Source organism: Xiphias gladius, chromosome 23, assembly GCF_016859285.1.
Source record: "Xiphias gladius isolate SHS-SW01 ecotype Sanya breed wild chromosome 23, ASM1685928v1, whole genome shotgun sequence".
Taxonomy (NCBI): Eukaryota; Metazoa; Chordata; class Actinopteri; order Istiophoriformes; family Xiphiidae; genus Xiphias; species Xiphias gladius.
In genome coordinates this window covers 3751141-3765596 of record NC_053422.1, presented here as the reverse complement: position 1 = coordinate 3765596, position 14456 = coordinate 3751141, and the positions used below count along the sequence as shown (strand labels likewise).

At 41.5% G+C, this 14456-nt stretch overlaps 1 protein-coding gene across 5 annotated transcripts in view; it reads right to left on the bottom strand.

Moving 5' to 3' along the window:
- The window catches only part of pde6a (phosphodiesterase 6A, cGMP-specific, rod, alpha), a 51389-nt gene that overhangs the window by 26746 nt on the left and 10187 nt on the right, over nucleotides 1-14456 (bottom strand). For 4 of the 5 annotated variants that reach the window (XM_040120351.1, XM_040120353.1, XM_040120350.1 and 1 more), the window contains 10 exons: nucleotides 11735-11809; nucleotides 11019-11083; nucleotides 10453-10519; nucleotides 8448-8495; nucleotides 5911-6060; nucleotides 3785-3928; nucleotides 2673-2738; nucleotides 2197-2343; nucleotides 1080-1187; nucleotides 111-220 (listed from right to left, as the gene is read on the bottom strand). In XM_040120351.1, the coding sequence (XP_039976285.1) occupies nucleotides 111-220; nucleotides 1080-1187; nucleotides 2197-2343; nucleotides 2673-2738; nucleotides 3785-3928; nucleotides 5911-6060; nucleotides 8448-8495; nucleotides 10453-10519; nucleotides 11019-11083; nucleotides 11735-11809 (980 nt within the window). The remainder of the gene's footprint in view (nucleotides 1-110; nucleotides 221-1079; nucleotides 1188-2196; nucleotides 2344-2672; nucleotides 2739-3784; nucleotides 3929-5910; nucleotides 6061-8447; nucleotides 8496-10452; nucleotides 10520-11018; nucleotides 11084-11734; nucleotides 11810-14456) is intronic. The other variant, XM_040120354.1, reaches the window with a different exon arrangement.

Sequence of the window (14456 nt, the reverse complement as noted above, 5' to 3'; positions counted from 1 at the left end):
TTATTCATGTAGCAGACAGACACACTCAGGGTGGATGTCTCTGCAGTTAGGCTGTTTAGGGATCAAACCCCCCCCCTACTTCTCGCTTTCCTCCCCGCTGCAGCCCTTACTTCATCTGGTAGAGGTTGTTGGTTCCTCTGTGGTCAATATCATGGCAGAAGCCAGCGGTCACCATGGCCATACACTCCAGGTCTGTGTAGTAACGCTTCAGATCACCTGTCTGAGAAGCAAAAACATAAACGCAAACACACACACAAGACAGACAGATAGACAACAGACAGAGCGACAGACAGACAGACAGACAGACAGACAGACAGACAGACAGACGACAGACAGACAGACAGACAGACGACAGACAGAGCGACAGACAGACAGACAGGCGACAGACAGACAGAAAGACGACAGACAGAGCGACAGACAGACAGACAGAGGGGATATACAGTTTGTTTATTTACTGGGTAAATTGTAGTGACACAGTTAGACATACAAACATTATCACATATGTGCAAATGCATGCCAGAGCAGCACACAAAGAATGGCAGGCTCTCACAGTGGTTGAAAACAAAAGCAGCGCACGCACGCACACACACACACACACACACACACACACACACACACACACACACAAATACAGGTTGCCCAGGTTTCCCAGTTGGGGATAATAACTCAACGGCACTCACTCGTTTTCTTATTAATGACCAGTTCAGGCAACACTGGCTCATTTTATAATTTACTGACACACTTCGTTATCTCTCTTGTTTACTCCCCTCTCTCTCGCCTACACACAAACACACATAAACGCAAGTATAGACGCAGCACAGAGACGCACGGTCGCATGTATAGTACATTTCAGGCGATGATACGAGCAATGAAGGAGGAGGGGGATAGAGGGCGGACGAACGGGAAAGATGAAAGATGAGAGGTGAGATGAAGAGGGGGAGAAGGACGGACTTACCGCAGAGAGGAGGAGGAGGAAAAGATTGACAGCAGGAGGTGAGGGATTGATGGGTAATTAAGGAGAAGAGGAAGATGGAAGGAGAGGGGGTGGAGGAGTGAGTCGGTTTAGCAGCGTGTCTGACCATCAGCAGGGTGAACATGGTCTGTCCGACGTTGAATCCGTGTCGCCAGTTGTGGTAGGTGATCTTCCTGTAGCCTTTACTTAAAGAGTACATGAACCTCACCAGGACCTGCAGATCACACACACAGCTTACATTAGGGGGTTCCTGGCACAAAAAAAAAGATAAAGGATAAAACAATAGCACTGGTAACCAGCACGCAGGCTTAAGCGTTACAGAGAAAAGAAACTGACTAATTCACTGCATGTCCGCTTCACTTTTCAATCTACCTTCCCAACACAAGCTTAACTGGTCAATGCCAGGCCAACAATTTTGATTTCTCTCACCGATTCATTTTCATCTTTACTGACTTAGGTAAAATCATATCATTATGCAACAATCTAGTGTTACTATTCTACAAACTCCTGTAGTCCGAATTTATGAATCTGAGCAACCTCTAATTAAAAATGAATAGGATCTAAGCTTTTTCTTTTTTTTTGGACATTTTTGAGTTCGGTTGAATGTAGTACATAAAAGTAAAACACAGTTAAGCTACACAGCTTGTAACATCTGTTTGATTATTTATGTGTGATGTTTTATACATTTACTACAAGATGAGCTATATATATATATATATATATATATATATTAGATGCACACAACCATATTTCAACCCCACCTTAGTTGACAGAGCTATCCTTTTAAGTGGGTTATACTACTATCCCACTACTACTTCTACGTCTGACGGGATGAACACACCTTTCTACACCCGCTTCACAGTGGAAGCCCTACACTGATGTCTCCTTTCCTTCTAGCCTTGTTGCACAGCTGGTCTCATTTCAGGGGCTATAAATATACAAACAACGACACCTGTTTTTGCTTTTTTTAATCCGTTTGCTGATGGCTTCGGAGCCCCTGTTGAGTCGGCACAGAATGCTAACTCACTGCTCCGTAAAAGTTCGTCCAAATCTACAGTGTTTTTCGGGACCTTTGCGTAAAAGCCTCGGTTTAACGCACTGAAGAGAATATGACAGGAGCTTCCAACTTCATGAATCGTGACACTGCAGCCCTTTGAGATGTATATCATGGAATGTCATGTTCCAAAAATGGGAAAAATATGAACATTATACAGCCCACCCACCTCTCTGGGAATGTGAAACTTGTCCACCACTTTCAGTTCATAATACATCTTGATGCCACACTTCACCAGGTCCAGTTCACTGTGTTCAAAGTCATAGAAGTGAAACTCGAAGATCTCAGCTTTCTTAGAGTTCGGCAAAACCTCCGACTGTGGACAGAAATGGACAAATATATAAATTCATGCCGTAGATTTTTGCAATCATTTCGACATGGCACGGTGTGGATCTCAGTGTGAATCTTGTCACAAGTAGAATGAATTTTGTTTGTTTCTTTTTCAAAGCACAACACGGTCCCATAGTGAACAAATCTTGATCTGTAGGGTCGATATCATTCTGTCACAAACTCTCCTTTTCCTGTTATTTTTTTTCCACCTGTTTCTTTCCTCCCTCACAGAATCACGTTGCATCAGGGGATTTCAGGATATTTGTTGATTTCATGGAATTTCCCAAAGCACAAGCTGGATGTTTTGCTGTTTACCAGAATCTCTTGGAGCTCCTCCTCCTCGCACTCATCCGGCTCCTTCCCCCATCTCTCCCTGGTGTTCTAGGGAAACACACATCATCAACGCTCACCTTGGATGAAACGGTTTAGCATCAATCATCTGACTCCGGATCTGAGGTCAAACCAGGTCATCTCTCTCTGCTTTTGTTTGCTCCGTCTCTCTCTCTATCTACTGACAAATCACCTCATACAGAATCTGACAGCTTATTTCAGTTTATAAATGACGCTCGCCTCCTGTTTATATCACCCACATTAACCAACTGGTTTGAAACTGACTGGTTTTGTTCGGTGAAGCACAAATATCAAAGGATAAAGCAAGGCACTAACTTTGCAGGATCAGGATTTGCATTCCCCGTATAGTTAGTGTCCTCTGCTTCCCTCTCTGCATCGTGGTCCAGCAGTGGACTCTAGGTTTACTTTAATGTCAACACAATGCTGCAGCCTCTAATTTCAACAGTGGTGGAAAATATACTAAACTTTCCTATTCATCGCAAGTTTTTTTTCTATGCAATTTTAGAAGAGAATGGGAACATTTGATTGAATTTGGCAAAACTAGATGACGGTAACTAAAGCACAAACATCTGGCTACAAACCACTGTCAAAATGTGTTGTTGTAGTCGAACATCAAAATTTTCCTAAACTTGTTTTGCATCAGGAGCTGCACATTTTCACGACTTAAATTCATATGGGACATGAAATATGCATCTTGTATCGTTGTAGCCAATTTTACAAAGTGTGAGAAGCTCAGGAGGCAAATTACAGAAAAAACAAAAACAAAAAAACATTACAGAACTGAATTAGTCTTTTCATGAAAAGTTATAATCATGTCTGATGATATTTTAATTAGGTTTTAGCAAACTGTCAAGCACTCAGTTGTGTGTAAGACACTAAAATCCTTTGTTTTTGAAAACTTCTGGAACTGAAACACACAGAGTAACATCTCAAAATATTATGTATGAGGAAGCTACATTTCAAAAGTTTGTATTCAGATTATCCTTAAAAAAAAAAAAGCACAGTGATCCATTTACCCCTGCAATAGCTGACGTGATAGAGAAGCAGGTCTCTCTTTTCCACATTTACTTACTAACCAGAATGTTCTGGATTTCATCCTTGCGACACTTGACGTGGTACAGCACCATGTCCTGGAAGATGTCCTTCCTGTTCTCCAGCTTGTTCATCCTGTCGTAGGTGTCAGTGTTCAGCACCGACCAGCCCAGGAACTGGGTCAGAGACTGTGTGAAAGGTGTGTGTGTGTGTGTGTGTGTGTGTGAGAAAGACAGAGGCAGAGAGAGTGTTAATAGCCTGTTACTAGTGGCAGGTCCGCCAAATAAAATAAAACAAATGATGAAATCATTCTCAAAATCTTAAAACTGATTCTCAGTGTGTAAAAACAGTTCTAAACAGTTTTGAGTTTCTGTAGGCAACAGTCTTTTCTTTTCTTTTTGTCCAAAACTATACGAAAACCACAAACACACATCACTTGCTGTCAGTGACGGAAAACGTTCTGATCTTTCACTTGAGTAAAAGCAGCGACCCCACGGTGCTAAAATGCTCTGTTAAAAGCCCTGCATTGAAATATTATTCAAACGCAGCACACTGTTACCAGCAAGATGCACTGAAGTATCAAAAAGTAAAAGCAGTCATTATGCAGAACAAACCATTTCAAAGTGTTATATTACCATACGCATTACAGTGCGCGCTGCCGAATGCATATAGGCGCATATAGAGCATCTACATGTATTTATGCTCTCACCGTTTCTGAGAAATTAAACATTACACTTTTAAATCGCAGGCTTCAGCACCTCGTTAATATCCCAATGACTCCAAATGGGTGGTCTGATTTGTTTGGACATTGTCTGTGCACATTTTTGAAAGCGAAACCAAACATCTGCGCTTCATTCTTTCCCAAGTCATCACAGTTTATTTCCTGTCACGTAATCCTCACAAATTTTTATTTTGCCTGCGCAAACAGAGCACAAGAAAGCCAAAATGGTTTCATTCCCTCCGCCAAGGAGGTTATGTAATCACCCGGGTCTGTCAGTTTGTTCGTCTGCAGCATTAGGCTAAAACTACTGAACAGATCTTCACCAAACTTGGTGCAGGGGATGGGGCATGGGCCACGGAAGAACCCATTACATTTTGGGGGCAGATCCAAATAATTTACTATGAATCTGTATTTGTTCTTCTCTGAAGTCTGGTGTGTGGTGTTTGACACTGGCCTTGGCGGAGGTCTGCGCTCTACTGTGCGAATTTTCTAGCTAATATTCTGGTCATATGAGGTGCCAACTTCTAAGAAATAAAAACTTAGACTAAACTGGTGCAACTTTTTACCTTTACACTTATCTTGTTAGTCGAATTATATTTGTATTTCCAGACGCGTTTGAAGAACCTGCTCATTAATATATTTTGTCTATTTCTATTTATGTACAACAAAAATAATGAAAGTAATTTTTCAGTGTTGGGGCGTTTCTTTCCCCGACATATATTACTGCAGCTATCTGGGCCTCCAGAGCTGAATAACCCTATCTATAACGATTCGAAGGTCGATTTAAGCTTCTCCTCCACCAACCCGTGTTAATGCGGGACCATAAAAATCATGATCTGTAACCAACACCTATAGGTTTTAAATGCAACGGAGCAAAAAGTCTAATAAGTGCTTTTGAAATGTATTGGATATATTAATCAAGGGAAATGTGCTCCTGTTTCTTTGCAAGTTTTCATGCTTGTTCTCTGCCTGAAGTACAAGAACTTCAAAACTGTACCTAAGTACGGTACTTGAGTAAATGTACTTAGTTACTATCCCACTATCATCAGCTTCTTGTCCGTCAGTTTGTTTGGCAAACATAACCACTCACTATTTGATAAAACATCAAGTCAAAAAGCTTTCTGGCGTGAATGTTGGTCACGTCACTTTTGGGGCAAATGTCAAATCACATTCATATGAAAATGTCAAAAAAGAAAATTATACCGAAAGCTACTTTGATTTTAGGGAACAGCTGAGGATCAAACTGTCACATTGTGTATTTTAAGTGAATTCTGAGCAGAGAGGCAGATAGAGAGACTTCGGTGAAAAGCCTCCAGGCCCTGAGATAAATAATGCAGATGCTCTGAATGGCCCGAGTGTATTTATAAACCAATGACTCAGTGCTGACTCTCTCTCCCTCTCTCTCAGACACACACACAAATAACACACACACACACACCCTGGCTGTACCTCCATCAGTGTTTCGTCCATTTCATCAAAGGGTTTCCCATCCTTCCTGTTATAGAACGTGGCCACACCCACTATCTCTTCTTTCTTGTTGACGATTGGCAAAGACAGGACATTCTTAATGGTCCAGCCAGTCTCATCCAGAGGCTCTTTCTGTGCACACACACACACACACACACACACACACACACACACACACACACACACACACACACACACACACACACACACACACACACAGACGGTTCAACATGCATTGTTCCAGTGGCTGTAAATAAGGATCTGCTTATCTACACTGTTACTGTGATATGTCTCAGACAGGACTATGGGGGCTTTTTACCTAGTATTACTGTTTTACTGGCAGTTTTTTTTTTTTTTTTTTATCATGAAAGCGGAAAACCTGACAGAAATGTAACGTGAACTCCTGCGAAAGGGAAAAAAGAATCAATAATTCACCTGCTCGGTGCCCCCAAAATCCGAACACACTTTTTAAATTGAATGCTTAGTGATCCAATGCTGCACTTATGCTCCGTCACAGTGGAAACGTTTTTTTGAACAGTAAAAAGAAAACTGGATCTGCTTGGATGTGCTGTCAGGAGTTACAAAAAATTTGATTAAAAAAATACATAGAAGTGTATTGTATGTTTTTGGATGTGTGGAAAAACATCATGCATTGATCTAAAGTGGAGTTATTTAGAGCCGTCAAATTGAGTTTGATGAAGGGAGATGTTTCCTGTTAGACCGAGTTAAAGTTCATTTGTGTAGCATGTGCAAATGCGGATCAAAGTCCTTTACAGGTTTTAAAAAAAAACCGAGGCATGGTGCAACTGGAAAAAAACAAAACAAAAGGAAAACACAGAAGAGCAGAAGCACTAAAAATAGCGAAGCGACATGTGCCAGAGGTGCCATTTTTTCACCAACCTTCAGCAGCCATACGAGAAGAAACGCATCAGCGAAGAGCAAACGCAGACACATTTCTACAGGCACAGATAAAATACAATGGGTTTTCTATTAAGGGATGAACCTCTCTCCGCTCGCTCCGATTACTGTACAAGAAGCGCAGTTTTAAACATTTCTGGGAAAGGTAGGGAAAAGCATTTATGAGGTAGATTTGCACGAGGCAGGTCGGAGGAAGGTGGCTACATGAGGTAAATTACAACACATAACCGCAAGATAACTCCCGGATCGCAGTGAACCTCAGACTGGCCAGAGAATATAGCAGAGTGTTGTCCCGTTAACATTCAGACACTAATTATCAGCAGTTATGAAACAGGATCAATGTATGAGCAGGGACACTGGCTACTACTGAATCAGAAACCAAGTATAATAAGGATAAACACAGTGGGAGCTTTATGACCCTCAGGAAACTCATTTAAACTAAGGAGAACAGAGAGTGTGGGACATATAATTTATTCACTTAAGACAATACGTTAGAATCGTTCTTTGCGATTGTTCTCTGTTGGTCTCTTATGGCACGCGAGGGGCCATTATACAGAAGAGTTAATTTAATACATTTATTCACATCACTCAGGAGCAAATGCAATTACTGCAATCTGACTGGAAAATGTTAATGTTATTAATTGTCTTAGATGAAAATCCGATTAGAGTTATTGAGCAAAGCCACTCTCCTCTGCCACAGCAGCCACTGGTGTCAAGGTACATAAATATATGAATGTGAAGCTGGGTGGTGCCGAATGTATTCTCTCCTGGATAAGTAAATGCATAAGAAGAAATAATATGAATCAAAATAATGCGACGCTTTCTGTGGATGGTCATAATTGTTCTTTGCTTTGGACAAACGCCTCTGCCAAGTGAATACATGTAAATACATATTTATTACATTAACTCCGGTTGATAAGCACATTTTTCATTCACCTGCATGACGTTTACATTTGGAAGCAATGCGCGGTATCAAGAGTTTAATAACCTGCAGTCTTGAGACGCTTGTTTTCAAACCGGCCCTTTAGTATCCATGTCTACAGAGGACGGAGACATGTTGACAACTGTGTCAGAAAGCTTAAGCTGAAACCTGGAAATCATTCTAAAATAAGTTTTGTTTGTAACTTTCCTGGCAAAAAGAAAGCTTTTAGCTAATGCACTCTCTTTATGCAAAGCCGTAAACACAATCAACTATGGTGCCTTACTAATAGTAATTTGTTTAAGAGAGGAAGACTGACTTCTTGGATTTATAATGTTATCATGTGGAAACCACCCAATTACAATGAACTACAGTAGGGTTCTTACAACAAACAGGAATCATCACCAGAAACAAATTAAGCTGATGGAATTTAGTCCCTTATGTTTTTTAAGAGCATACTGCTGACTGCTGGAAAATCGATGCTTTGTGTTTCACTGGGAAATTTAATATCGTATAATTGTTGTCCTATTGATTTTGATTTGGTATCTTGTTCTGCATGTATTGTCTTACACTTGGTGTTGCAACTGGGCGGTTTGTTGTTGTTCTGTGATGTTGACGTTTAGGGAAAACAAGAAAAGAAAAAAGAGAAGAAAAAAAAAGAAAGAGGTTGCAGTCATCTTACCTGGAAGGAAAAAAAGTCATCCTGTGCTGCATTCATTATGTTACAAATCTGTTGAAAATGGGAGAAGGAAAATAGAGTAAAGTTGAGGATGAGAGATACTGACCCAGAACAACGAAGAAGAGATAAACCAGCACAAAACGACGTCTTTGTTCTCGTGTCCTCACATGAAAATCTCCACCTTAAGCTTTTTGGCTTGAAGGACCAAATGCTCATATGTTCCTTTCAGAGGCTGACCGAGTGTTACCGCTCCACAGTTTATCAGTTCGTATCCACAAGCATTAGTGTCAATCTGTCACGTCTTTTTCGCTCAACGTATGAAAAGGCGGCTCTGTGGAGAAATTAAGTTTTCTACCCTTTACAGGAAGCAGAAGAGGAAGAAAGGAGAAGATGAGGGAGAAGAGACGATGTAGGGTTGAAATATGACAAGCAGTAAAGACCATGAAAGGGGACAGACAGGGCGACGCAGGAGGAGGGTTAGATAGACGAGCAACGGCAGGCTCAGTGGTTTAGGAAAAGCACACTGTGATTAATTGCAACGGCTGCAGAAATTACAATTATACATCATAGCAGCGTGTGGCTGAGCACTTTTCATTTCCACGACGGTGTGCACAATGACAACTGTGTAATAACGCCTAATGGCGTTCGGCTCATCTGACCGCCCGCAGCTTCCAATGAAGATATTATGAAATGAAGATTTTTTTTTTTAAAGGTTGGTTATACAAGGAATCCTGCCGAGCAGGAAAGAAAGTTGTTCTCTTAAAGTCAGCGAGAGGTGAGGAGGACCCCTTTGTTCTGAACTAAAAGTTGTGGTTGAATCCAGCCACACTCACTGATTTTGAAAACTGATTCGAATCACAAAAATAACGCTGGATTTTATAGACTCTTGTCTGCGAGCCATACTTGTGTTCACAGTGGGCGACCAGGTGAAGATGAGCTGACACAAAGCTGACTTAAGAGTATTCTGACTAATACTGCAGGAGTTGGTTGAATATGCCTTTTAAGTGACTCCTGCAATCCCAACCCTGTGGATTCCTGAAGGACTGACTAATAATTGTTCACGTTCAAGCTTATCAATCCCCTGCTGAACAGAGCTGCCACTCTTTGCCTTCTGCCGGCTCACTGGCCCCTTCATTCATTATTCATTTGTTGTTTAATTCATACATGGTTTGGCTCCAGGGTGGCCGAGCGCTTGCAGAGGGTTTACATGTTCAGTATCTTCGACAGTCATTGTTTGCCCACGTGACCTGCCGCTGTCCTTCAGTAACTCGTTGTAAGTTAGGGTGCAAATGCGACACCTAGATGCTTGTAAATTTAAATCTGATTACACTTCTTGCCCTCATCTGGTCTGATTTAAGGCCTTTGAAAGCTGACATTCCTCACAGTAACCTTAGAAAACCTCCCTGCCAGACAGAAGTTATACATCCACAAAACTGAGGAGCAAGAGTGATGAGCTATTCTGCTAGAGCTTAAAGCGGCTCACAAAGCACCGCTTTGATGGCCGTTAACACTAACTTAGAGATGACAGGTGGAATCTTCCGTAACAGACTACTTTTAATTTAAGCAGAGGCCAACTCAACAGCTTCGAAATTTTGCAATGCAAATTTCTCAGCAGTCAGACTGTTCCCCTGTGAGTTTGCTCTCGGCGTCTTTCTGTGCTGTGACGTGACGCAGCCGAACCGGCGTGTAGTCGGCTGGGCTGCCGTGCGCTGTATGGTTGTGAGGTTCAGTGTTGAGGCCCAACACCTGACAAGTTTACAAATGGGAACTTGTTTGGGTTTTTACTTCGCGCTCCTCAAATCTTAATGAATGTAATATTTTCGGGTGGGAAACATAAAAATGTTGCATCGCATTCACGGTGCTGCCGGATAACCCGGTCATGGTGCCGGAATAGTCTTGCAACACAGACTGAATTTAAGACTCTACGCTCACGTCAGAAGGTTGTGTGAGATTTGTTTGGAATCACAGAGCAGGAGGACGGGAGCCCGAAAGAAAGACAGACACTGACCAGTCCGGTCTCCGCGACGTAGGTCGGTAAACCGCTGAGCAGGGCCCAGTGATCTGCTGGAGGACTCCTGGGAGTGAACGACACGTAACAATCACAAGATATAAATCATTAGTAATCTTCATCTTTAACAACAGAAGGGAAACAAAATAATCACGCAGTTTATTTTTGTACTCGTTGTCAGGGTTAATTTGACTGCCAGGGTGTGATAAATATTGTGTAATATAAAAAAATGTGAATAATGTAAAACAGCTTTCAGTTTACACAGGTGAGACTGTCAGGATATTTGGGTGGTGGTTATGGCTTGATGAGACTTATTATTTGCTTATTCACACTTGTCAAAATGACTCTGACATGAAATGACTCTATGCCGTGTTACGCCTGGTGTCAGAAACTGACTTTTTTACCCTCTTATCAGCCATAATGTAGATGACGTGCAGTTTTGTCAGTTGGGAGGTGATGACGCTAGAACCTCTTTCTGTCTCTTTGTCAACGTGGCTGTGCAGCCCCCTGTCACCTTCAATAACCGCTCCCCAAACACCTTCAACTAGATCTCTGTGGTGACTCACGGTATGACTTTGATGTCCTCTTTGCCATGGAGGATGTAGTCAATCACTTTGTAGAAGATAACTTCCTTCAGAGGGCACACGAGAAAAACATTGAAAAGAGGGACATTGTGTGGAGAGGATATTTAAAGTGAAATTCAGTTTGGTTCTTCAATGCTCACTACGCAGGGCACATTTGTCAGTATGAAGCCAAACAAAAGTAAAAGTCAAAAAGCCTCACTAGCGGCCCCACAGCTTATTACATTCGACAGTGTGAAAGCAAAAGTACTGATAATTTAGTTGCTCTTAGAGCCTTTCTTTAGTCAGACTGAAGACTGTAAAAACAGCACTAAGTAAAAAAGAAGACTTTCACAGTCCTGCGAGCAAGAAACTTGCTGAGCAGCGGTTCTTGGTATCTTGGAAAATTCGGCCTGATGGTTTTGCCAGAAGAAAGGTCAAAGAATCGCTACGGAAATGGGATTCATCCTCTGCAGGCCAGAGCAAAGTTCATGTAAATTCTGCCATAAATTTTACAGTTATCTTCTCATGGATAAGTGACAGCCAAGGGGACATTTTACCTGGTGGTGGCCCCAGAGTAAATCCCAGGTAATAACACAGCACTACTTGAGAATACCTGTTACTGTCTTCATTGGGGGAACTGCTGGATTGAGCAGGAGTGGTAGGAGCAGTAACGGCAGCAGTAATTGCTGTAGTTGTACGAATGGTGAATATTTCCTCACCCTGCCATCAGGAGTTTTGGGTCCATCGTATGGTGGAACTTCGCCCATCAGAACCGGCCACAGGTCAAAAAACTCCTACAGACACACAGATAGAAAGAGAAAAAAAAAAAAAGGAGTGGGACAACGGCGCTGATATGGCTGCTTCTGTTGCTTCATTACTTAGATGCACCTACTTCATATTGTAGGTTACATCCAACAGCACCATTCTGCCTTCAAGTGCTAATTGCCAGCACCCGCTTAGGAGTGTGTAATATTTTTTTCCTCCGTCTTCAAAAAGTGGAGCGCTGTTTCCAAAACGTGGGCTCAAAGCTGAGTTTACTGGTTTTGTTTATTCTTAAGTGCTCTATTCATGAAATCCAGTGTTGTTACCGCACAGCCATCTGTGCAGGCAGACAACATGTGTTTGTTCTCAGATGGCAGGTGCTAGGAATCAGCTGGCAGCTGCTTGTAATTAGGTGACGGCCGCAGCCATTGAGTTGTATTTATGACAACGTGTCAGTTATCACAAACACATGGGGATAGGACGATACTGATTAGAAGTTGGTTTTAAATATTATATCTTTCACTGACAAAAAAAGCAAAGGAAAAAAAAAAAAACTGAAACCAAGTGAAACCAAGCACAGTTTTAAAGCTCAATGAAACCAAATTTGCTCTCTAATCTGCATTTAAGTCAGGAAGTTTGACTACTTAATGCTAAGTTCACATTACACGATTTTAGCCCTGATTTTCCACCTGCCGACAGTCGTTGGAGATCGCCGAGAAAAGACCCAGATCAGAGGCAGATCGGCGCTCAATCGTTATGTGTGACCTCTTCAAAGACGCGATCCGAGGCACTCGCGGATGCATCGCAGACGCCCGAGAGATTTCTAGTGGGCTAAGTGTCTGGACTTGTTGGGGAGTCGGAATCCGGCGGTGTGAAAAGTGTTGTGGACCGGTTGTGACTGGCAATGAGTGCGGCGACCAGGGAACAGCCAATGAGAGCGCAAGACACGAGGTGAGGGGAGTTGTACAACATCATAACAAGACCAGGTCAAAACCTAGTATGTGGCTGGACCACCCTTCGTCTGTTTGCTTCTCTTCCAATGTCTGTGCTCACAGATACAGTAATTTAATCCAGCTGAATTCACAATAAAGCTGTTCTAAACTGTTCTAGTATGAAATAGTGACTGAAACGCGACTCGACAAGACGACATGTTAACCAGCAGTCACTTCCAGGCCGTTTCCAAGCTGCTGCTCTTCTCTGCTGAAACGCTAATTCTATAACCACAGCGTCATCTGACAGAATCACCAGACACATAAGGTAAAGACGACGGCTGTGCTGTGGTTTCAGCTATATTTACTTGTAATAAGATCCCTCAGAGAGAAGGTGAGAAGCTCCTTCACGTCTCTGTCAGCTGCCGTGCGGTCAAGTGACCGAGACTTATAGAGAGTTGTGCCTGCGGCGGGAAAGCCCAACCTCGCACGCGCGGGGCAACACTGGCAACTCTCTACTGCGGAAAGTAGGTAAGGTTTGTCCAAAAAGTCGCTAGATCTGTCGCTAGGTGCTTTTGTGAAGAAAAGTTGCTAAAGGGGTGTGAAAAGTTGGTAAATCTAGCGACAAAGGCTCTAAGTTGTGGCAGCTCTGCCTGTAAACGACCCCCTGATGACGCAATAGAACCTGTTTGCACCTATCCATTTTAAAAGAGCAACAGCCAATGGTGTAACGTCAGCTCTTAGTCACGTGGCATTCGGTTGACCAATGGTGTGCCTTCATCCGTTAATCAGTCACGGAAATTCGCGTTTATGGAGCTGGCCCCGCCGTTGTGGTCCAGCCAAAAATAAATTAAATTAAATTAAAATAAAATGAAATAAATTAAATGGCCTGCTGGTAGAACATGGAATATTGTATTTACTCTCCCCTACAAATGTGTGTTGATTAACAAAATCAAAGAACTGTTAGGCTATTTAAAATCTTACATAGGTTTTTACCTGATAAATTCCATTATTTGTAAATATATTCCTAATATAAAAGACAAATGCTCTTTCTGAAATCATATGGTGGAAAACTCTACAACATTTGTTATTCAGTGTGCACATGTGACTGTGTTTTGGGCTGATTTTTCAGCTGGATCTTAAAACACATTTTGAAAAGGAAATTTCACATAAAGAACAGATTTGTTATTAATAATGTTATTAATACTTAAAAATCCTAATTTTTCCAGCAATGAACAATATGTCATTAATTTGCTCAATATTTTAGCCAGATTTTACATTTACCAAATGAAATTCTTGAAGTTACCATCTTAAATTACATTTAAACAAAGATATCTAAGCATATGTTGTCAAACACACAAAATTTAAAAACCTGTAATAAAAAATTAAACAAAACTATTAATTTATGCAAACTCTTGTTTGGGTTCATATATATTTCATTTTTTTTTTTTTTAAATCCTTTTCCTCTCTCCTTATGCATATTTCTGACATGGAACTAAATAATATATTTTTTCTTTCGTTTCTAACTCTTTGTCTATATTGTGGTACACTCCCTGAAGACTTATGTTATGTTTACAAAATGTATTGTTCAAAAAATGTTTCTCAATAAAAAACAACAACATAATTTTGCATGGTATCGGGTGATTTCCAGTTTCAGTTCTCTTGTGTTTTCGTGGAAAAACATAGCTTGGAGACCAGGCAGACTCGTTGCCGAGTCCTCCTGGTGAAAGATCCTGTAATTTGTGACCCC